General features: G+C 46.5%; 1 protein-coding gene across 3 annotated transcripts in view; it reads right to left on the bottom strand.

Moving 5' to 3' along the window:
• Positions 1 to 24,935, bottom strand: part of SLC8A3 (solute carrier family 8 member A3) — a 149,348-nt gene that overhangs the window by 70,557 nt on the left and 53,856 nt on the right. For all 3 annotated transcript variants that reach the window (XM_074867988.1, XM_074867989.1, XM_074867990.1), the window contains exon 2: positions 22,540 to 24,351. In XM_074867988.1, coding sequence (XP_074724089.1) covers positions 22,540 to 24,351 — 1,812 coding nt within the window. The remainder of the gene's footprint in view (positions 1 to 22,539; positions 24,352 to 24,935) is intronic.

Below are 24,935 nucleotides of genomic sequence, written 5' to 3'. Positions count from 1 at the left end.
ATCAGAGAGTCAGACAAGGCCTTGTCTGCTTTCCCCAGTAATAAAGGTCTTGTAATTATACAGGAAAGCCTGGTGCTAATAGACAAGCCAGAAGGCATCCCAGTCTATTTTTCTGTAGCTATCCTGCCTGTGAAAGACTGAGGATAGCTTATCCATGCTGCCTGTGCAAACAGAGGTGATTCACACAGAGACACCAGGCCCTGGATAACATTAAAGCTGAGAAGTTGGTTGAGAAAGGGAAAGGACAATTATTTTTTTTTTAAGTCCTGTATCCATCATGTCCCCTGTGGCTCTGTGTACGGCACAGCTAGGGAAGGACACCATGCCATGTAGTCAACATCGTGTGGACAGCTCTCCCACAGCCACTGAGCCCACCTCTGGTGGGAAAAGCCCACCACCAAGCCTGGAGGAGCCAGGGCACCATTCCCCACCACTCTTCCAGCACTGGTACCTCATAAGGAAGCAGCAGATCTCAGAGGCTGTGCCCTCTCCAGCAGGCTGGAGTGAGACCCCTCTCTGTCAGGGGAAAATTCATATCAAACCTTATGGGGATTTTCACAAGGCTTTGAGCTGCCACATTAGTCTCTGCTTACCCTGTCCAGATGTCTATTTTAAACCAAGCACAAATGCAGTCCTTCAGCAAAGAAATGCTCCTATTGATCAAACCTCCATCTAAAGACAAGACTATTCTTCTCCCCTCACCTCTTCAAACAAGCCCATTAACTTTACTCCAGTTAACCAGGGACATCTCATGCCTGTGGACACATCCAAGCTAGGCAGTATCTATACCGGGAGAGTGGGGAAAGTACAGGTCCTCACAGTAGCACATGACCTCATCCAAGTGATAAGAAGTAGCTCAGATTTCAAAAATTATCTATTTTAATTACACACAGTGAGATTTATAACGTAGGTTATAACATTTAGATAGTTGTTCAAACACTTCTTTAAGAAATACACTTTTGAGATTGTTAAACTGGCAATACCCTGAAAGTAAAATTTAAAAGATCATTCCTTCTATCTGAAAGAAAATGTTCTTCTATGCTTAACATATAAATAAATACATTAGACCCAGGGGTGTAATGCAGCAGGTGATTTCACTCCATTCAGCCCAATGCCAAGTAATAGTTTTCTGCATTACTGATAAAAGATGCTAAGCTGTGAGCTAATGTGTAGTTCAATGAATGTACTTGAAAAACCTATTTGGTCCCCAGAAGGAAGAGATGCTCAGTCCTGTGTGGACCATGACACTGAAGATACCCTGCCTTACATGAGTTTTGGATTCTGCATTCTCCTGATTGCAGCCCATGCCGTTGGATATATTAAGAACCTGATCCTACACGGAGCTCTGCTGAAGCCAGTGCCCTGCCATACTGGCACCCAATGAAGGGCAGATGCCTTCAGCTTCATCCCTAAGGCATGCTAAGGCAGCCATCTCTTCTGACTCAGTGACAGTCTTCCTGAAAATCACTCTGACCCTTCTCACGTCCTCTGTTAGGGCAGAGGTGGTCAGTCCTGGGTCTCCCTGGAACAGAGCGGTGCAAGAAGCAGTGACCAGGGACAAGACCCAGGACAAGAAACTTTCCATGATAATGCAGCATTAGGAAAGGTAATGGCTGCTACATTACTCCTGTTTTGTACGTGGAGAAACTGAGGCACACACAGAGCAGTGATGTGGCTTCCCCATGGCTGCACAGCAAACCAGAGGCAGGTCCAGAAGCAGCAGCCAGCTTCCCCTGTCTCATGTGCTACAAAGCAATGGTTGGAAAAGGGATCCAGTCAGGCATGTTAGCAACAGATTTAAACAGACTTTCCTGCTTCAGCTGCCTCAGCTTCCCTGTGAGTGCTCCCAGCTCACCAAGTCTGGCCAGTGGAACCACCACTGCACAGCCTTTATGCTAAACCAGAAACCTTGGTCCTGGGCTGGACTAGGTGCCCCTCACACACCCTTTCACCACTGTTTTACCACAAGGACTGCTAGTAACTCGGCAGAGACACTTACTAAACTATTCCCCTTAGAGCTGCATTGTATAAGGCTGTTAAGCATGGCCAAAATGGGAGAAGATGTGCAACTGTATCATCATTGGGAAAAAATCCCAACAGAAATTTTATCTAATCTAATCCTAGCCCACTCAGTTATGGCAAATGGAGCCATAATAAAGGTGTGATTTCTCCTTTTGCCAGCAAAAGTGGATTTTGCCCCAGCAGCTGCTGGGAGCACAGCACAACAGACCCATGTCAGGCCGAAATCCAAGCTGTGCCTGTACCGGGTGCCCCACAGCTGGCAGTGCCAAGGAGCTCCACAGTTGCCAGAGCTCGGGGGTGCTCCTGGGTGCCCCAGTAGGGTGGCACAGTCCCAGACAGTGGTTCCAAGTGGCCTTTGCCAGTTTCTTTGAGGACTGTAGACCTGCTGCAGCTGGTCTGCTCCCCCCCATCTTCTAGGTTTAGTAGGAGAAAGGACACGTGCTTCAGACATCACATAAGAAAATTGCAATCCAGCAACACTGGGAAGGGCTCATCTGATGGGGACGCTCCAGAAAATTAAGTTGAATTAATTAGGAGTGGGAAGTTAAGGGATGAGAAAGCCCTGTGTGGACACTTACGCTCTGAAGTAACATGACCCCAGTTCAGTTTAGCTTAACTAGAGTAAGGTCCTAGGAATAAGCTCATCCACACAGGATTTAACAGACTTTAATTAACATCTGCAGACAAACCCTCAGTCAATAAAACTACAACTGCTCCAGCCTGGTTCTGAGAGACTCAAGTCTGACTGTGCTCAGTGCAGGGCCACCAATCTAGATACCAGTGGCACTGTGCTATGGTTTTGTTCCTTTTCCAAGTTTTCCAGTTTCTGCGCATATCTCATCTCTACACTAAGAACCAGATATTGTAACAACTACCAGAAATTCATGTCCATCATCACGACAGAGGCCAGAGCCACTGCAAGTTTCCTGGAGAGCAGCATGGCCATAGCCTGGACTCAACCACTCCAAACATACAGTTGTTACTGATACAGCTCTAGGGTGTTTAAATAGCTATTAAACAGTGATCATGCTCTACCCCACCAGCTCTGGTCAGCACAGAACATTTCTAGATGCCAGCCTATCACTATCATTTGGATGCTATTTTATTATTGTGTTGTGCTAAGACAAGCTCTTGTTTCTTGATTGCAACTGTAAATCAAGAGAAAGATGTCTGCACTCAGCCATTAGAAAAAAAAAGATCCCCACTAAAAGGCACGCTTGAGTCTGCGGTCTTAGCTCAGCAGCGTTCTGGCACATGTTCTACATCAACCAAATTAAGGTGCGATATCAATGAGAACACTGATGGCAGAATTAATTTGTCCCATGGCATGACAGAGATGCTTACCCAAACATAATTCCTTCTCTTCACACACAGTGTAGACATCAACAGCATAACCACATCTTGTTATTTAAATACCACAAAACCATATTATATTGGTAAATGCAATACCTCTCAGTACAGTGAATCTCTTTATGTATTACAGACTGAACTCCAAACTTCTCAGAGTCATTCATGAGAAAAGAGTTTAGTTCACTGCTCTTACACAACATACTAGAAATTAAATATAAAAGCACATAATAAGAGAGAAACGCTGCAGGCATATTTAGGCCACCTAAGTTTTGCAGCAAAAATAGCTCCAAAGTTAACTGTTTCACCCTCCAAAGTGGAATGCTAATGGACGGTGAATGGTATAACACACAGCCATTGACTTGGAAAGGAATTTTTGCCTAAAAGGCTTAGAGCAACCGCTTTCAGCCTGCCATTTTGATGGCAGACTGTGGACTGCTCCTGAGGGATTCACGAAAGGTTACTGTGAAAAACGATCGCTATACACTATAAAGCAAAGTCAAGTGTTTCTAAAGGGGCTCATATATCCCCCTAGAATATTTCGAAGGTGCCAAAAATTGAGAAGGGCTGACAAACCCCTACACAAGGGACAAACTCCTTATTTTATTTTGCCTGGTTTACAGCAGTGTAACTCTCTTAATGCAAAGGGAGCATCTTCTGATGTATACCAGTTGTCCAGTAAAAATAAGAGAGAAGCCAATTCAGCTGCATGTGGCAGGATCAGAATAATTAAACTGGTGAGAGTACAGCAGACTGCAAAAATCCAACAGGATGTTTCACATATGAAGCTCTGCATGTAGAAGACACAGAGTACATTTGATTATCAGATAAACAGTTTGTAATTGTGTAATTAAATATCATTTTATAACTATACACACTGGGGGCAGAATTAATGTTCTGCTTGGCATTATTGACTTCTAGGACTTAATCATGCAAATGGAACATTCTCTTAACGAGATTTTTTAAAATAGCCTCTCTTGGGTTTAAGTGGAGAATGCAAGAGAAGAAAGGTGGTGCTCTGTCCCAGGGAAGGATTTTGCAGAAAATCACCCTCCGTTGGATGTGCCACATGCTCAGCCTGGGCAGCTGCACTCAGGACACCACGGGACAGAGGTGCACCCCTGCAGATCTCCTTAGCAAGCATCCTGCCCCAGCTCCCACTTCAGGCAGCCTGCACAGGCGTGGGTTACTGGGGCACGGCATAGCCACACTCAGCTCCACGCAGATTACTACAGAACAAAAGTCATCCCAACTGTGGAAAGGAAGACTAAGGGGAAGCAAAGAAGGAATGGCTGCAACACATGTTCATGAACATCTATATCAGAAACTTAGCTGTGTCCAAAGACTCTGTTTTGTGCACTTCCCATGGCTGAATACAGTTCAGCAACCACTAGTGCAGAACAAAGCTATGTTCCCTGCCTGATGCCAAAAGTGCCATCAAATGTCTGTCCTGCTTACGCATACTGAACATTAAACACCATTTAGCTGGGCCCAGCGATGTCCCAATTTGCCACTAATGGTCCTGCGTCAGGGTGCAGCACTCCATGCTCTGCATGGATAACTAGTGATGGCAGAAGGTAACTTGGCCCTGCCCAGCATCAAGTCTACTTCAGGAAAGAGCAGAAGGGAATGTGATAGTCTTCCCTCTGTATTCCAGCTCCCAGTCAGCAGGAACTTAGGGACCATCTGCGCCCCAGGCTGTATCCACCACAGCATGCTCAACACAAGGGGCTGTGCGATCGACTGCCCTTTCTAATTTCTTAAAACTCACTTACCAGAAGTGACACCAACATTATGTATGATGTTCCTCAACTCTTCTTGTATTTGCATTACTTGCCAATCCTGGCTCCCTTCTCCAAGGACTTCTAAAGCATATGAAGCAGAGGTGCACTTGGAGGGGAAAACACAAGTGAATTGCAAAATGAAGGAGGGCCAGAGAAGGAGAGGAGGTAAAAGATGCATATAGGAGTATACACAGAGAAAAAGAGAGGAAAAAAAAAAGGAATATGAAACTCCATCTGGCTTCTTTCAAGAAAAATGGAGGCTTGGTCCTATTCCCAACTGCACAAGCCCCTATTGTTTAATGAAGAATCAGTATTCAAACAGTGAGCACAGTCAGCCCCACTGTACAATACCCAGTTGTTCTCCATCCTCCCAGGGCATGTTTGATGAATTCAGTCAATGCTGCTAACCTTAGGCTGGAGTGTGGGTGGCTCTGTCACCGGATGGCACAGCTTACACAGGGCCAGTGCCAAAAGCACTAATTTCAACACTGATCTCTTACAGCATTGGTCTGATAGCACAACTTGCTGCCATGCCAATACCCAGCATCCAGAACGTCCCCTCTGAGATTTGCAGGCTGCAATTAGCAGGTGAATGTGCCACTTTCCCTGGGGCTGGTGAAAGCACCTCAGTCCCTATTGATTGCCAATCAATAGCTGCTTCCCATCTCTCCCTCTCAGTTTCTGCAGTAGCAAGTGTTAGTAATCAAATAAGAGTGGCAGGCTGATAAGATCCTGTTATCAGTGCACCAGCAAAATGGGATTCTAGATCTAATCTCCCATGTCACATTTCCAACCCTGATCACTGAGATTTAACCCCTCTCATGACTGAAGTACACAGCCACAGCTGCTTGCGAGAAAACTTCCCAATCTCCAAACAGGCCAAGAAAGCCAATCGAACAACCAAATTCCTGCTCCCACTGAAACCCAGGGAAAGCAGGAACAACTGCAGGAAAGGCTCCCAATGGTAGGGATTACTGTTTACTGCATCTTCTCATTGCTTCCTATTGTGCTTCCAAGTCACCGCAAGAAACAGAAATGCCATGCAGCCAAAAGGGTCTGTACTGCCCTTGTATTCCATTTTTCACAAAGAAACACTACCGAAAAATGAGGTTCCCAAAGAATACTTCACAGACTCTTCTTCTGGGCCTGTGAAGTCTCCACACCCTCTCAGCTAGGAAAACAAAGTCCTTCCACTCCATAGGGGACAAATACTTCAGTGCTTACTTGCACCCCAGTCCTGGCAGACCTTGGTTAAAATCTCTTGTAAATAGCCAAATTTCATGGCTATTTATTGACATGTCCTCATGGCACACGGCCATCTAGAGACACCTGGATTGTCTGAGAAGGGAAGCTCTAAATAAGCTGCCATGACTGCATGGCTTCTGCTCTTCCAAATGACATGGAAGTAACTTTGCCAGCAAAACAGCAAATACCAGCAAAGAGATGGTTAACGCAACTCCCTCCACCCACTCTAACTGCAGGAGTCTTTCTATCACATGCAAGAGGTTTGAGCTCAGGCCCTCAGAGGACTACTCTATTTATAATTGAATGTTAACAGAAGAAAGAAGAAGAAATTCAACCAGACATCAGGGTTGAACGACATGCAGGCTGGCTGTTGTGTTACTCCACATGAAATACATGATATCTGAGATATCAAGAAGATGGTGCTCCTCCCCTCCTTATCATTAGCACTTTTTTTGACTATTATTTCTGGAACATCTCTCCTGCTTTTTCTCCCCTTCTGCCAAATCTCTGCCAATTCTGCTACAATGCTGGTGTCTAGAAGAGAAACTTGCTCTGGGGTCACTACCACTGGACCCCAGCCAGTTTCATACAATGGCATAGCCTGGGGGCACTTGTTTCTGCCCCCACAACCTCAGTGTGCACCAGACTCTTAAAACTTAGAAACACCAGCTGAAGGTCAAAGCGACAGATCACCAGGACAGTATGTTACTGCATGTCCTCGGCCATTTCCAGCAACCAAGAACATCTGCGTACAGAAAATCTACAACACATCGCAAGTACACATCACATGTAGCCATCATGCAAAGGGATATCCTCTAACAATGCCCAGGGGGTTCAGCAAGGAGGACACTTGCTGGACTGGGATATAAGCTTCTACTGCAGGGCTGTGCTCTCCCTGGGAGCTCTGCTATGTGTCTAGTAACCAATACCTCAGCTGGTCAGCATCTAAGGGCACTCACCTGTTTCAGATGGGAAAAAGGCACAAAATGGACATTGGGTGGAAAATTCTAGTTCATCAGCTTTGCCTGGACATTCTCTGCAGCAGGGGAGAAGGTGGGCAGCCCAGGGAGACCTTCCCTTGATATGCCAGCGAGGGCCAGAGCTGCTTTCACCTTTTACAGGGAGTAAACCTCTGCTACTGCCTACAAAATCCCAAGTCAGTAGCAGTGATTTATTGGGTTAATATTTAAGATGTGCTATGCTGCTGACTCACATTCACGGGAACTGCCACGTCTGTGGGGCCTCACAGGGCCCACCCTGGGCAGCAACAGCCCTTAAGACAGTAACACCATGGGGGCACATAACTGTGTGTGAGCATAACTTCTGGGGATCAGTTACAGAAGGGTGCTTAGAAATTTGTGGCTGAATGTCAGCATCGCGTAGGTGTCCAGCGCTGTGGTTTCTCCACTGTGTTGCTGATATTGATCCTCCTTATATAGTTCACAGATTGCTGGCTAATTATACGTCGCTGATAAATCAATGCACCGCTTCAATCCTGATTTGGTTTAAACTGCACGAACCGAGCAGTTTTTCCCTGCAGCACAGCTCCTTCCCTGCAGAGCTGCTCCCAGCCAGCTGGCCCCCAGCCTGCACCAGGGCAGCGGCTGACCCCATCCCACACATCGGACCTGTGTTTCTCTTGCCCAGCTTCCCAAGGCCCCAGTTGGCCCATTTCTGCTGCACGCTGAGGACTGTCCAGTCAGCAACCCACACTCCAGTGTACCAACCTTCCCCTTGGACCATGGTCCCCATGGGCTCACTGGGGCAGGGCTGCATGTCACCCCATCATCCCTGGCATGGATAAAGATGCTAAACTGTTCAGGCCTTACATCGTCTCCTCAAGGTTGTGACTAGGAACTGGCTACCCATTAAACCTCAAAGCACTGACCACTACCTTTTCAGCCTGACCAGACAGCTTTTTAATACATCTTGTAGTCACCTATCAAGGCTGTATCTCCCCAGACTGGCTATAATGATGCTATGGGACAACACATCAAAAACCAAAAGCCAAGGTAAATGACACCCACTGCTCTCTCCACAGCCACCAACTCAGGCATCTCATCACAGAAAGCAATCGGGTTAGTCAGGCATGAACTGTTACAGTAAACTCATGCTGACTGTTCCCAGTCACCTTCCTGCACCTAGAAATAGCACAGTCTAACATATAACCACTCCAAGTTGGTTGTCCTTCGCTGTAAAAAAGCTTTTCCTTGTAGGTTCTCAGACTGGTCAAGGCTAAAAGTAATTTAAAGTTACTAAGGGACCCTAATGGTCTCTGGAGAGAGGCTTAGGCGAGTAAGGGCTTATTGCACAAGTTGAGATGGGCATGTACCCACGTCACACACCCTGACATCAACTAACCATCAGGCTGTGAGCAAGTCCATGCCACCTTTCTGTATGGGTCTTCAATCTCCAAAATTCACAGAGGTACTCACTATAGCCTGGGAGCGGGTCCTTACTGGGGACAGTACAGGCAGCGTGAGTGGAGGAGACAGTGGCAACACTTGCCCACAACACAGGTGGTGTGGATGTGGCAGAGAGAGGGGATGGTGTGCCCAGTTGTTGCAAACAGGTGAAAACAGATTAATAGTTCCACAGCTGCTAAGGGGTTAGCAAGACGTTGATGCTTTAAATGGCAGGGCTCTAGTGAAACACCACAGCCCTGCAGGAGCCTCGCAGCAATAGTTGACATTCAGATCCAAGCAGGCTCCTCGGAGAGGGCTGTGGGAGCCTGGGGTGGCAGGGGCAGCAGTGTCACAGCATGACATAAAGCCCACCAACCTACCTCTGTTCCCAAAGAGGACCAACGTGCCCCATCTGGGCACAGCAACTGAAGCCTCTCAGAGGCGACCCTGGACAGGCCACCCCAGGGAGGCTTTGTTCCCAGCGCCTGGTGCTACTCAGCAGCCATGCGGGAAGGCAGGCTGTGATTTCTGCAGCTGTGCTCTTGCTGAAGAAAAGCGCCCATTTTGAGTCCCTGCATCCCAGCTGTGCCAACCACCCTGCTCTCCAGAGCCTGCATTTTCAAGCAAGCACCACACACACTCTCTGATCACCCTTCCAGCACTGAAGGATGCTCAGCGCCCAGGCGCTCACACCTCATTCCCTGCACACTCCCCAAGAGTGGCACAGCCCTCCTCATGGGACAGGCACACTGCTGCCAGCCGTGCCAGCCCCAAACCTGCCAACACAGGCATCTCCTCACCCTGATCACCCCCTGCCCTACAGTATCTCACAGGACTAGAGGCTGCCAAACAGAGTGTACCTACAGGCACTTGCTTTTGCTTGGTAGATAAAGTGATCCTCCTGCCCAATTTGTAGAGCAATTTGGGATCCCTCCATGCAAAAAGAGAAAAATAAATGCAAAATACCTTTAATTGCTATGTGAAACTGACTGAGGTAACCAAACAACGTTACCTCAATATTCCTCAGGCACTCTCCATGCTCTGTCTACAGGAGGTCAGATAACTTTGGGCATGCTACTGTCCCACCACCCTGTTACAGAAAAAGCATGTAACTGTTTCTAAGGCCAGGTGAAACATGAGCCAGATGGTACAAGAGGTTTCCAGAGGACCATAAAACCAATATGTTGCTCCACAACGATTTCCTTGTGCAAATGCGGGTGAGCAGTGAGAATTACTCCAGAGCTGTGGTGAAAACGCAACCGTAACTCAGGCAGGGAGGAGTCTGCCACAACTGTTTGCTTAAGTCTCTCTCCTGCTCTCAACAAGGATATGGTGCTTGAGAGCCACCAGGATTTACATGATGGTCCAATATTTTCTTTCATGCCAAATCTCTTGCTTTGCTGCGATGTTTGAAGTTGGGGACCATTATTACAGATACCTAGATGCCAAGATGGAAGAAGATGAGCATGGAGAAGAATGCTGCTTCTCTCTTTGCTCCAAGACATACTCAGTTAAAGGCAGTGCTGCCTGAAAAAGATCAGATGGCTTCCCAGTGTCACCTGAAGCATTCACTGGCAATAGGTAGTAGGAGGAGGTAGGCTCCAAGGTGCTATGTTTCTTGGGGGTGGGGGGCAGGAAGCAAAGGCAAAGTAGAGACAGCAGTGGGGAAAGAGCAGGAACCTCCAAGACATTCCCATTGACTGAGAAGTCCTGATTGAAGTACTGGCCTTGCAGCAAGAATATGAGCCCCAGCCCCTGATTAGGGGAGAAGACCAAGGCCCTATTGTTCACAGCAAGTAACTCTCATTTCTTTTCCTCATTCCAACCACATTGTTCTCTATCTGCCCTTCTTCAGATAGTAAGCAATTAGTATAGCAATTCACAGCTAAACTCCTTCGAGCCCTGGACATACCCCCACCAGGGCACTGCTGGACAGTGATTTCCCATATAATTGTATCCAGGGAGAGAACAATGCCATTTAAACACACCTCTGCTCCACCTTTGGTGATTCACTCCCAAAATGCCAGTCATGGACACGCATTGGGATTCAGATCCATCACCTTCAAGGTCAGAACAACATTCTCCTGCCTCCTAAAGAGAGCAAACCTTGCTTGTCTGCTGCCTCTTGTGACCTCTCAAAGGTCCCTTCCCTATCTTCTTCCCTGCTTCCATCTCATATTCCAGAGGTGTCCAGCTCACTCAGAGCTCTAGGATTTAAGGGCAAAAAGACACTTTGGGCTGACAGCCAGCAACACAACAGCACTCACAGCAAGTACAATCTTGTGACAGGTAGATGGATTTATTCGCATGGGTGGATAAACTTCCTGGGAGAGCAGTCTGAAGCCGTTGAACTACAGGAGGGCTGGGGGCAGTACAGTCTCAGCACTGTATCATCAGACCTGTACAGACTAGGGGTATCCTTCGATCATGAGGCAGCTAATGCTGTTTCCCAGCAGACTTCTACTGTGGGGAAGGAAATTCCTCCACATGATTTCCACAGGTACTCAAAGTCACTCCAAGGCCCCACCCTGCCCTCCCTCCTCAGTTTTCTGCAGATTGATTTAAGCTGACACCTCTGGTGAGAGTTAATTGGAATTACAGTATCCCATGGAAGTCCCCTACACGGTCAAGTTCAGGTTCCTCACTTCTAGCCTTAAATTGTTTCAGATGCTGTGATGCTGCAGTTCACACTGGAGGCAGCTGCATTTCAACTGTCACTGCAGTTAGATCTCTGCCCAGAACATCCCAGCTTGTATCAAAGTTTTACAGGGTATCAGCAGGAGGGTAGGACACTGCCTATTATGGAGCTCAATCCCTTCAGCACACTGTATCACAGGCTATTACTACCCAACAAGGGGCAAAAAGACAAGTTTAAAGGGTTAAAGAAAGCTTCCCATTCTTCAAAATTCCCAGGAAGCTTCAGAGAGGATGGTGAGGGTGGAGGAGAGCAGCCCTGGTTGAAGTGGTCCAAGGGCTGGGAAGAGGGATGCGGGGGCAGCGATGTTCACGTGCTGCTAACAGGTTTATTCCGCTGGCAGGGATTCCCTTCAGAAGCATTTGGGTAAGTGCTGTACACTGCCGAGTTCAATCTGCACTAAGCAGATTAGTTCCTTACCGGTGAAAGGTTCTGGGCAGCAGCAGAGAGTTGCTCACCATGTGATACGAGGGGGCTGTCATTACGTTTCATAGATATGATATAATTATATGCTCCCTGGAGGGTACTTCTAATTGAATTATAGGGTGTCTCGCAAGTATTCTGGGCAGCAGTTCGAGGAAGCTCTCACCGCCCAGAACAAGATAGAGATACCCTTTAATTCCATTAGATGTACCCTCCAGGGAGTGGGCCATTACTCTATGAAGCAATTCACTTTAAAAAAAAAAAATCATGTCCCCCCAAAACTGGAAGAGAGGTACCCTTAGCAGAAGCTTGTTGTTGCTGCATACTTCTTTGGGCCTCTCCTCCACAAGCTCACAAGCCTGGAAACTCCCTTGCATGCCACCTGGGACAGCCCTGCATGGAAAGGGAGAAATCCCTCACTGAGGGCAGTAGCCACCCCCTGTCTGGGGGGCTGCTGGGCTCCCTTTCCAGCGTGGAGCCAGGAGACATGGCACCGCACAAAGGGTCACATGCCAGGCTAGATGTACAAGGGAGTCTCAGCCTCCTTAGAAAAGACCCTGAGAAGCAGTCCCCAAAAACAGGACACTAGTAGTCCCAGGCCAGGCCAAACAGAGGCTCCAATCATTGCAGCACATGCTGATGAGGTTCCCCCCTTCAGCCTGCCCATCCATTTGTCCTGCCTTCAAACACCCTGGAGCTGAGAACACCTACCCTGGTCCCTCAGAGAGGGCCAGAGCAACCCCTGGACAAGGCAGCTTGCTCCCCCGAGGCTGGCCATGCTTCCATCACTTGGGCATCCAAAGCTATTTTCCCAGGGGCCTATTTCAACCCTTGGATTCTGCTCTCCATTTTAGTCCAGACTCATTCAGTTTTTCCTCATGAACCAGACCTTCCCAGAGGAGCTGCAGCACCAGGCTTGCAAAATCAGCTGTCCCGCTGTGCCAGCACAGCCAGCCTACAAGTAGTGCACCAGGGACTGGTACCCCTAAACTGCTCTGCACCATGGCACCTCACCTCCTTGGGCTCCCTACTGGCCAGAAGTACTGCACAGGAACAAACATGGGACCTACTGCTCCCCACAGAGCTCAGAGAAGAAAAAAACCCCACCCGTCCACTTACTGATGGTCTCCCAGCACCAAAGGCAACAGCTCCTTTGCTCTTTACTCTCCCCTCCAGGGCCTGTGCACCAAGGAAAGTGCCATGCACTTCTCTCCTGCTCCACCACTGCTGTCTACAAGTTACTGCCAAGTCAGGGGAGATGTCACATCTGCTACGCCTTTTTCTGCTTCTCTATACCATACAAAGGACGGAATAAAAAAAAAAAAGCCTCAGGGGCCTGATTTTCTTTTTTTCCTTTCCTTTGTCACCTCAAGGGAAAGCCAGCACCAGCTGCCCACCACAAAGTCTAATGACCTACTGAAGCTTTTATCAGCTCTGACTCCCACAGACCACGTCTAGCACTGCTCCACTTGTCAGGCCACAAAAAGAGCAAGAAAGACAGTTATGCCAAGAACTTGCTAATTATAGAAGATTAAGACTTTCCAATAGGACAGGCACCACGGTTGCTGCTGAGATAAAGCACACACAGCTCCTCACACTTCCACAGTGCTACCGCCTCACACACCAGCAGTAGCCAGGCATCTGATATGCTCCACCCTGCTACAGCTTTCAGGTATTGCTCTGCAGGATACAGCTGATGAAACCCTAGAAGCCCCGACTGCTAGGCAAGCAGTTATTGCTCATACATAGTCGTTCACTGTGCTTTTGCATTATTCACAGCTCTGCCCACCCCCAGTGGTGTCATCTAACAGGACACATCTGGTAAAAACTGCCAATTCACATGTTCCCTCTCCCCAACCTACTACAAGAGGAGACAACTAGCGTGAGCTTTCAAAGCTAACCACAGTCCACCCCAAAATAAAGAAGCATCTCTGATGTCTTAGAAAACAGCAGTCAGTGCTTAGCCTTGCACAGTCAAAACGCTGGTCCTGGCTCATCCTTCCTAAGCAGAATCATGGTCCAGTTGTCTTTCTAAGGGAGGTGGAAATAGCAGTATTACTGCAAAACTCTCAAGCAGATGAGGTAAAGGAGAGACCAACCCATGAGGGAAGACAGGTAAAGCAGAGATAAGCAGAGCAGAATTGCTACATTAAACATTGATAGCTTTATCATGCTTTTTTCTCTAAAGGATAAAAGCAGAGCATCACGGTGCTCAGATGGTGATTTTTATGAGGGTAGGACCTGTTTGGCTTGCTTATCTCCTGGAAAGAAACAGAGGCACAAAAGGACACATTTCACATTAACAACATACTTTTACATGGAGCACTAAAGAGGCCCAGTAGCGGATAAACCATCTACAACACACTCAGCACAACAGCAGCAGGACAGGCAGGAGCAACCACTCCCAAAAACTGTTTGGAGGGATGAATGGAGGAGAGAGAGAAAAAGCCTCTTTCCTCCCCAGCAACTAAAAACATTGAAGGAGATCACCACCACCTAACAGCAGAACCAGGAGATCAGAGCCATGGCTTTTGCTCACATGGGGTAGAGCATCAAGTCCTGGTCTCTTTTTAATACCCAGAAGGGCTGCATGCCAGCACCTGGAAGGAGAGCAGCAGGACATAGTGGAGGCTGTCAGGGATTTGATGTCCAGAAGAGGGTTTCCAGGTGCTGCTGTCCAGCTCTGGGGCTGCACCACATTCCACATGAGGCTGTTCAGACTTTGAGGCAGATCAGCAGACATCTCTGTTGGCCTCCTAAGGACAGGTCCTGCAGACGCTGGCAGGAAGAACTGGTCCTATCTGATATTCAGACTTTCACCTCACTGCCCTTCCAGCAGAGCCCACCCAAAGGGCCCGGCCAGCCAAGCAGCCAGGGCCTGCTCAACACCAGGACTGGCTTCAGCTGAAATGCTTGCAGCAGAACATGCTGGCACCCAGGCAAAGAGTTGAGGGGCCTCATCTGTCAACAGCCCATCTGCTAAGACAGCTGTAAATATGTACCAGTCCACATTCCTCCCAGCTTTAAATCTGCTGTTTTCACTGAAGCTAAACAGAGGATGAACTTGGTCCCCAGTGCTTCTATCAGCTAGCATAGCAAACTCTCTTATCACCCTTTATCCTGATATGAGGTAAATAAGAAACAAGCCACACTACTAGCAACAGGTAAATCATCTCTTATTTGAAACAGCTGCCACCTTCCACCAGCATCAGCTGCTTCTATTTAGCCACAACAAAAATGTGCTGGAGGACCTCTAGCTAGGGATACCTTAGACTCTGCTGTTCTCCTCATCTCTTTTAGAAAAGGATAAGCCCATGTTTAACTCTGAAACTTTGCTGGTACTCTGATCTGTTAGAAGGCACAGACACGTTACAATGATGCTGTAAGTAACTTTCCCATCATGGGTTAAAAAAACCCCAGCATGTACTTGGAGCAATATATGGTCTATCAAGCCTTGTCACCTGCATCTCTTTTTATCCCCTGAAGCTGTATCATTCAAACTGTGCCTTCTCCTCCTTCTTATAGATGGGAAACAAATATGACCTGTGCCTCTGCAAACCTGTGTGTAAAGGGCATGATGTCTAAGGCACTTATTTGCAAAAATACTCCACACAGTAATGCACAAGTCAGTATGAGTAAAAGAGGAGCTCACCCAAGCTACAGTAGACTTGTTTTATCGTGGATCAGTTCTGGTCTGTTTGTTTTTAAATGCAAAACTTGGTTGTGTCATTTGGCAGAGTTAATTTCCCTGTGTTTGCTCTAAAGTAGGAATATCACTGCCCTCTCTGATACCTCCCAGAACATTCTTTCCAAGGGTCTGCTACTTCAGGAACCCATGAGCTTCCCAGGGGCTTTTCTGCTGCTATATCAGAGCACACATCAGCTCTGAAGAGACGATCTCTACCACATGCCTCTCTTTTGGTCTGGGATCCCAGGTCTTCCCTGTTTAATGCTGTCCCAAACTCATAGAATATGCCTCCTCTGATGGGCAAGAAGTCACATTCTAGACAGGATGTCCTTTGTCCTTCTTTATGGACAGATGGCAAATATGTCCCCCCAACACCTGCCAACAAGACTATCTGGGAAGGTAAAGGTCAACTCAGGGCTTCTCTTCTTCCCAGGATGGTACCATCGTCTCACATTTCTGCAGGCTGATTTAACATACACTCCAGGAACAGTCCCCTGACACCTCACGCTAATTCCCTGCAGGTCACACCGCCGAGACCTCACAGTGGGACTACAGCAGAAACTCAGAGCATGCGTGTATGTGTAAAGGACTTCAGTTAAATTAGAAACTGGTACTGTTAAGAACACCGACATGAGAATTTCACAGCAAGAAGCAAATACACAGCAAGAAGCCTTTCACCACCGGCAACATAGTGGGGGAAAGGTGGGGTTTTTTTTTTTTAACTGGAGGACAGCTGCTGTTTTCCCTTAATCAAAATTAAAATAGGTATCAAGAACTTCTAATTTATGTGAAGGTGTAGGAAGAGAAAGCCAGAAGGATCTTACCCACTGATGGAAACAAACTGGAGAAGAGTTTAGAGGATTCAATCTCCAGCTCAATTTCAAGAAGGCTCTAACGGGAAGGAAGCATGTCCTGAGAGAATAAAACCGTCAGCCTCACACAGCAAATTCTCATTGCCTGGAGTCCCACTGATTACTCTTAAGTTTTGAGGGTTGTTCTCCTCAGAGTCCAGAGCCTTAGGATCAGTGCATGGTGTATGACAGCTGTTGAACAACAGTTCAGACTAGATTACCAGATTAATTTTGTTATGACCTCGGTCATTAATTGGAGTCATCACCAAGGTCTGCAGATGCAGCACACCTCCATGTCATGTGACCAAAATTTAATTTAGGAAAGTGAGCATCCCAAACCACAGTTACTGTTGACAGCTTGGGGGAATAGTGAAATTGCAGCTGCTGCCTATACCTGTACCAATGTGATTTGCAATAGCTGGGGAGAGGTCAGTGAATCTGCATAAATTCACTGTGGTCCTGAGTAAAAGAAAATTACAAGCTTGATGTACACAGACATTCTTCTGGATAGAGCACAGGCCAGCCATTCAGGGAGATCAATTTTATTCCTGTCTTTGCCTCTGATCTGCTGGGTAATCCAGAGGGAAGAGAATTCACTTTCTCTGTAATTTTTCCCCCCATCTGCAAAGTGGGAATAATGTCCTTCCATCTCCTTTGCAAAGCGCTATGAGAACTACTGAAGAAACACCATGCAAAATAGCTAAATATCATTAAGAGCATTCCCCTCAAAATGCCACAGCCATGACTGCGTAGGTGACCAAATTAAAAAATTAAGTTGACAGTTTCCTCAAGCGCTGAATGGCAAAAGGGAAGGGCAATTAATTACACCAAGCCTCAGTATGACATCCTTCAACCAGAAAACCACCATTCACCTTCTCCACTATCACCTTCACCAGATCTACTGGGGAAGGCTAACAGCCACCATGGCAGGACCATAAGCAAGGGGTTAGGGCCCACCGAGGTGTCCAAGTGTGGGTGGACAGGAGAGGAAAAGGAGGAGGAAGGAATACTGACCTTCCCACCAAATAAGGGTGGCACAACACACAGGAGAGAGGGCGGTAGCAGTAGCACATGGTGGCTGCCTGAGGCAGTTGTTAACCAGCACCAACCTGAGCTTGACCCAGACAGGACCACCTCTGGCACAGATCTGGCCTTCACATGCATACATACACGCATACTCCATGAGCACCCCCTGGCCGAAAATGCCCAAAGCCCCCAACAAAAAGAAATGCATGTAGTTTTCCACTGCTCGGTGTCACAGCAGCACTTTGGATGACCAGCCCCACTAGTTAAGCCCACACTGAGACAGCCCAAGGCTCATGGTGACTCTGTGGAACAGTCACAGCCATGCACACAGCAGCCTGGGGGCTTCTCTGGGGAGAAGCAGACAAAAAGAGACAACGTGCAACTTGCACACAAAGTCCTCCCCTAAAGGTGAAAATAAAAAAAAAAATCTCACTGCTTATCGAGGCAGGCTTAATATTTGTCTCCAGCAGTCTCTACAAATGGAGGAGGCAGCACTTCTGTTACTGAGAGGTCTGCCTAACACACACATAGAAAAGCGACTGTAGGTTTCCATGTTACCAAAGTTCGGCCATGCTGACTTTGCAGGCCATTTACCTGGCCTGCAAATTCACCACAGCATCTCTCAACACCCTGTTCCTTCCTGAGCCACAGGCCATACTCCGAGAACTATGGACTCAGGGCAGATGGCTACTCTTCTAGTAGACTTCAGCTCCTGCAAGTAACTGAGCAATCAGCAACAAACGCAAGTAAAAAAGTAGATCTCTTGGCCTAAACCTTAACTCAGTATAGCTGCTGCAAGTGATATGGCCACAGCAGAACTTGTCACTTTATCTTCTAGCTGGCATATCAGTTAGTTACCGGCAACTTGTGTATCTTCCCAAACTTTCCAAAGCAAGACCTAGACAAATTTCCATATGAATTTAAACAGTTTTAAGCAATTTAAACAGAGAAAATTTAAATTAAATTTAATGACTTCCTGGGAGTTCCTTATATTATGCAAAAAGAAAATTCCTTAAAACCCAATTCATTTTTTGCTGCTGGCTCTTAATGATTTCTTTATTGCATGGACATGATAAAGCAGCTGGGTCAATCATTCTTCTACACTTTCATACCTCCAAGAACCTAACATTTATTTCCATATCATTTAATAGAAAAGCATTCCATCATCTTGCAAAAAAAAAAAATCTAAGTTTTGGACTTGATTTTTGAGAGTTTCCTTTTAGTCAACAAGAGAGCTAGGATTCTGCTTCAGCTGCTGAGGTCATATCCAACCCTCACTGGAGCAGGAGTTCAGAAATAACAAATGTATTGAAAGAGAGGCAGCATAATCTAATATTTGAGACCTGATCAATTCCCTTCTCAACAGATGACAGCATTGAAGATTATATGGCTTGATTTATAGCTATCCAACACCCATACACATCCATACACACACACACTGCATGAGACCATATTTCAGTAATAGCAGCATTGTTTCAAGCCTCTTCATCTCAGCCTGCTTTCTCTTGTGCTCCCACCCAGAAGTGAGTAAGGAAACTTTGACCATGTTAGTCTAGAAAGAATCACAGAGGCAATAAGCAAGACCCGGTGGCAGGATCCCTTTCCCTCTCATTCTGTAACATTTGCATCAACTCAGCTTTTTTTAGTCCCACATATTTTAGGGAAAGCCTCTTAAAACCAACCCTGAAATAGTTTATTCCATCTTGTTATATTTAAGTGAAGATGACTTCTCCGTTTAGTTTTCAGGGCAAGTGCTTATCCTTAGCCCTAGGGATTTGGTAGATGGCAACACCTCTCCTATAGTTTAATCTCAAGGATGCTGTGTAATCCAGTGCCCCTCAGATTAATCTAGCCATTGCTACACTTAAGGAGGCAGATGTACAAACTACTTACGGATTGCCTGCCGCTGCAGACGCAAGCTGAAGCTTTTTTACTCATGTGTTAGAGAACAAGCTGAGAGCATGAACCTGAGCTTTTACTCTCCTCCAGTTTACACCGATTGGTGCTTCTTTGTGGCTGCAGTTCTGCAGATCTTTAGCATACATGCACAGCCACAGCAAAGCTTGGCACTGTCTTAGCGTTTGCAAGATGCTGTTAATTCATTTCCTTCCTCTGTGAGTCAAAAATGTTTTCAAAGAGACTCCATGAGGAGAATGACAAGGTTAAAACAGTGAGGTAGGCAGGACTTCATCCATGAGCAGCAGCTACACCAGCATGGAAACTAGAACCCAAGTTTCACCTTTCCTAAGCAAGGGCCCAATCAGTAGGCTGAAGTGGGGAAGCACATAACTTCCCACTGCTTTCTGACCCCCCTGTCCTTAGCATTGTCTACTGACCATCTTAGTCTTCCTGCTTTTCCCTCCGTTCTGCAGCAGGCTTTGCAGACCTTTGGTCCTCCCCTCAGTGCACAGGGGATGTCAGTACCTCATGGTGGATCCCCCTTGGTGGCAAGGCATTTAAGAGACAGAGCCTCAAACACTCAGCCAGGCAACTCTCTGGCTATCTGGTGACCCAGTGTCTTCATACAGCCTCGTACAAAGTGATACCATGACCAGTCAACTCATACACTGTCCTCTGGGTCAGCAAAACTGTCCCAAACACCCTATTCCACCCATCTTCCCAAACTGGGCTGACCAAAACTAGACAGTGTTGGAATAGTAGCATTATGGGTCTGAACTCCCAATTCAGACCTGAGTCACCTCAAGTTTGTTTGGAGCCTAAATATTTGCTCAAAATTATTTTTCTGCATCAAATTTGGAAAGCAAAATAGGTAGAAGAGATTAAACTCACCCATTACTACTTCCAGTTTTCTACGCTACTTCCACCTGCACCTTAGAGAAGAGCTGGTAAAGCACAGCAACTAGCCTGTGTTCACTGAATTTAAAGGCCAAGGGCTGATTACTGAAAACTACCTTCACATGTTTCCAGCCCAAAACTTCCCAGAAGACCTGGAGATTTAAAATGAAACCTGAGAGTGAATAAAGGCAGCCTGCTGGTTGGCATGATCTCCTTCCTTGTTAGGCTTATTAATTTAAGTGCTACGTTGAGCCAGCTACACTAATTCTATCTTCAAAAGAAATTCATCTCTGCTAGCCACATAGTCTCCATGCCACTGTAGCTAGCAGGCTTTATTCCCAGCGGTTTTCTGATGCAGAAGTGCAAGTCACATTAATGTATTAGATGTGGGCACAGTTTTAAGTACCCTGCAAACATCTCATCTGTGCTCCATGGCATCTTCTCTGGGTCACAAACCACAGCATTAAGTAACCTACACATATTTGTTGTTTTCTGGACTGCTTTCATTTTCATTAGAGTATGTCCCACAAGGATGCACATTGTCCTGCTGAATGTGATTTGTTTTAACCCAAGTGAAGCAACTGTGTGGGTATGCTCTGACCTTCTGTCACACTTTCCAAAGACAAAAAGAAGTCTTCCATCAGCTGGAAGATAAAAGAGACAGGGTATGGTTTGGAGTAAGATGTCTCATGGGCTTATTCTCTAGTACCCCAAACCTGCTGGCCTTTCACTCATGGGTCTTCTTCAAAACCTGGATGAAACAAGGTAGTACCCATTATATTTTAGGTAGTCTACTCACAGGAGACTATAACCATGCATCTGACACTCTTCTTCGCTTTCACTAGGACAAATCAGCTTGTGGCTCAATTAAGGAAACTAACCTGTATGGCCCATCTCCCTGGAAAGGCCAGATGAGGACAATTGATCCTCTTCCATCTCTGATAGTGGCTGAAGCCAGCCAACGAGGGGCTTCTCTTCCTTTAATAGGAAGAACATGTACTTATAATCAAGCATCAGGACTGTGGATATTATCTGGATTAAATGGTTTAGTGGGCTAAGGCAGAAGGTGCTATTGAATTAGGGCATCCCTACTCCGTAGCATTTAATATATTAACATCCTCTCTGGTACTGTGTTGAGAGGCTTGGCACAAAGATTTCCTTTCTCTGATGGCAGTTGCAAGTCTGCACAATTCTTCCTTTGATGGCTCAAGTGATTAGGTGTTAACAAGAGGAACCTAGGCACTTAACACTAGGGAGTTTTAGCACCAGGCTCACACCCCTCTCCCTCTCTCTACTCAGCTAAGGGATTTTTCTCATTCCTCACTAATGTTAACAGCAGGTACTTAGAGCAATTAGACATTATCGCCTTTCTGGTCTTTATTACTTCCTAGCTTCCTATCAGCTACTTTGTCCGCAATAAAAGAGCTGAATTAACAGGACTGGTGCAGACTATTCTGCTTCCCTTCTTTATTCTGTATGAAAACACTGGGTCATGGAGCCACATGGACAGGCTGTGAGCTGCACTGCTTTAGACCATCATTGCCAATTGCCATGGCATTTAACAAGGGGAAGAACCACAGGTAGTAAAAGAACAGACAAACGGAGATCATAGAGAAGGTGATGCGTGGAATATGGGTAGACCATAGGGACATAAAGGCTGGAAGGATTTCACAAGTCTAGCAGAACAGCTTGCAGCTGTGCCTATGCTGTGAATTAGCTGCCACACGGACCTGCAAGTTGCACAGGCAGCCTAGGGACACAGGTATGATATGTTGCTCCTGTGAAAATAAAGCCCCATGTCTACTGAGCAGCTCTTGCTTGCCTGGGAATAACTGTTGTAAACTTTTCATCTAGGGATTGCAATAAACTCCTGTGTGCTCAGTCTGGTGTTCAAAAAGAGGCTTTCCCATATTTGCCCAGCCAGGTAAAAGCTCGTCCTTTTTCTTCTGTCTCTACCTTAACTCTCTGTTAACCCTTAGCTTTAGTACAGGACCTCAGAGAATTATATATTTTCCTCCTATCCCCCTTCCCCCCAGTATTTATAAGCTTCACTTTGTCATTCCCAAGAGGGAAGGGACAAGAGCTTTCAGCTCTTAAATCCTGCTGTCGGTTCTTGCCTGAAAGAGGTAAGTAGGGAAACTGATGGAAAGCTGAAGAAAGGAGCCTGTCCCTTGTCAGCATTCACCTGTAATGGATGCAAAATGTGGGGTTAAACACCAAAACTAGACCCAGGAACAGAAACAAATAGGGTACTTACACGGTTTCATCATTCTTGAACTCCAGCTCCCCGTAAGTATCTTCAAAGTCTTCTCCACCTCCTTTTGCTGTTCCTTCTACTGTCCTAAATGGCACTATGACTGTACCCCGAGCACCTGATGTCCTTAGGACTTTGACTTCCATCACACCAATGCTTTCACTGACATGTATAACATCACACTCAAATGTGAAGATGCCAGCATGGTCATCATCCAGTATAGTCACTGTGGCCACACAAGGAGAAGCCAAGATGGCCTTTGGGTATGGGGAGTTACTGAGCTCTGGAGGTTCCTCGCTCTCCACCACACGGATGTTACTGAGCCGCACAAAGAAATGCTCGTCTTCCTCAAAGATGTCATCATCAATAATTCCCACTGAGAACTCCTTCTGGGTCTCCCCTGATTTCAAGACAACAGTCCCCTCTGTGAACTCATAGTCAGCACCAGCATTGGCAGAGCCATCCTCTGTTTTATAGTCTACATAGATTGTCTTGGACACATCCCCTCCTTTCCGCACCACCGTCAGGAGAACGGCACCACAGTTCTCAAGACACTGGTAGGAGCACGGGTCAAAATAAATTTTGGAGATGAATTCCTCAGGTTCATCTGGCCGCACCTCATGCAAGCTGGTGCTCTTCTTGGCTTGCTCAGCTGCATGCTTCTTCAGAATATTGCCAGCTCCCGTCATCATTCTGGTAGCTTGAATGCGATAAAAGGCTCTGCTCTTTTGCTGATGAGACAAGGCATAGTAGTTAGCCATCTCTACCAGCTGGTCCAAGTCCTTTTCTGGGTGCTTTTGCTTCAGGTCCTTAAGGATCCGGATCATCTCTTTGCGAGATTCATCCACCTCCTTCCCCTCCACAGTCACTAAATTTCCATCTAGAAAGTGGGAGTTCATCATCTTGCCATCCATCTCAATTCCCTTTGGGTGATCACCTTCTGATTCTATGATAATGCCCCTGTGCTTGTCAGTACGGTACTTTTTGTGCATATACTTATAGAAAAGCAGACGTCTATCTGCTATCCAAGCCAGAAGGACGCAAAGTGGAAAGAAGAAAAGTGTGAGCAGACCTTCCCAGACCTGAACCACACCTGGAGAGAAGACAGCAAGGATCATGTACAACCAGATGTAAGCAAAGATGCTCCACGCAGCTGTGACAAAGAAAACCCTCAGGTGTTTTATCTTTCTGGTTTCCCCATCAGGGATCACATAGACACAGATGGCAATGATGATAAACATATTGAATGCAGCGCTGCCAACAATTGTAGACGGCCCCAGGTCTCCAGCTATGAATCCATGTCCACACACTTCTATCAGAGACAGAAGGATCTCAGGAGCAGAAGAGCCCAGAGCCATGAGGGTCAAGTTGGAAACAGTTTCATTCCAAATCCGAATGGTGGTCGTTGTGGTCTCTCCATTGGGTTTCTTAATTGTGATTTCTTTCTCTTGTGATGTAATGACCTCTATAGATGCCATGAAACGATCTGCAATGATGGAGACTCCAAGGAACATGTAGATCAGTGCTACAAAGTACACGATAACACGGGCAATTTTGTCCCCAAGGGATGGGTTTTCTGGGTACCATATTGGCAGGATAACACCTTCCTTGCAGTCAAAAGATCCTGAACACGAGCTGTTTTGTACTGAACTGGTTGAGTCTCCCGTCAGGCCAGCATCCACCTGCAAACCATGCAAAAACAGCACAAAAGTAACCAGCCCAAAATGGAGGAAGGCCGAGGTGACAGGCTGTAAGCTTAACCACGCCATACACAAGATGCAACTTCCACTGTGTAGATCCAAAAAGGCCGAGAACCTGAAACAAACAAAACAGAGAGGGGGGAGGGAAGCATGAGAGAAAAGGAAGATGCAACATTTACCCAAATGCACTTCAGTATCTCACCACTGTAGAGTACTGGTAGAGATGCATGGGTTGTCTCTCTGTCACTTTGAAGAAGGTATTTAGCAGGGACTCTAACAAACTGCAGCATTTACATGCCCAGCAGATGAAGATCAATTGCTAGAAAAGTAACTCAGAGGAAAAGTGTATATATATAATAGCTCACTCTTGACCTACAACACATGCAATAGGAGTACTGAGTGCTCAGCTGCCACTCACCTAATGATGCCATGGTGTTCCCCAGCACATAGCACTTCAACTTAGCACAAGAAAGCAAATCTAAAGGCTCCCCTGTCTCATCACCCAGGGGATAAGACAAGTCAAGGAATCACTAGCAACACAAGAAGCACCGTTTAAGGCCAGTGAGCAATCTCCAAATGAAGTCCATTTGTAGGACATAATTCAGTTATGAATTATGGAGTACCTTAGTGGTCAAACTATCCCCACAGCCAGCCCCTCTTAATAGGTTGCAGAGTCTCCAGGAGCTTCCTAGGGCTCCC

Source organism: Strix uralensis, chromosome 4 (assembly GCF_047716275.1).
Source record: "Strix uralensis isolate ZFMK-TIS-50842 chromosome 4, bStrUra1, whole genome shotgun sequence".
NCBI lineage: Eukaryota > Metazoa > Chordata > Aves > Strigiformes > Strigidae > Strix > Strix uralensis.
Note: the sequence above shows the minus strand (reverse complement) of the source record. Positions and strands in the feature narration are given on the sequence as shown.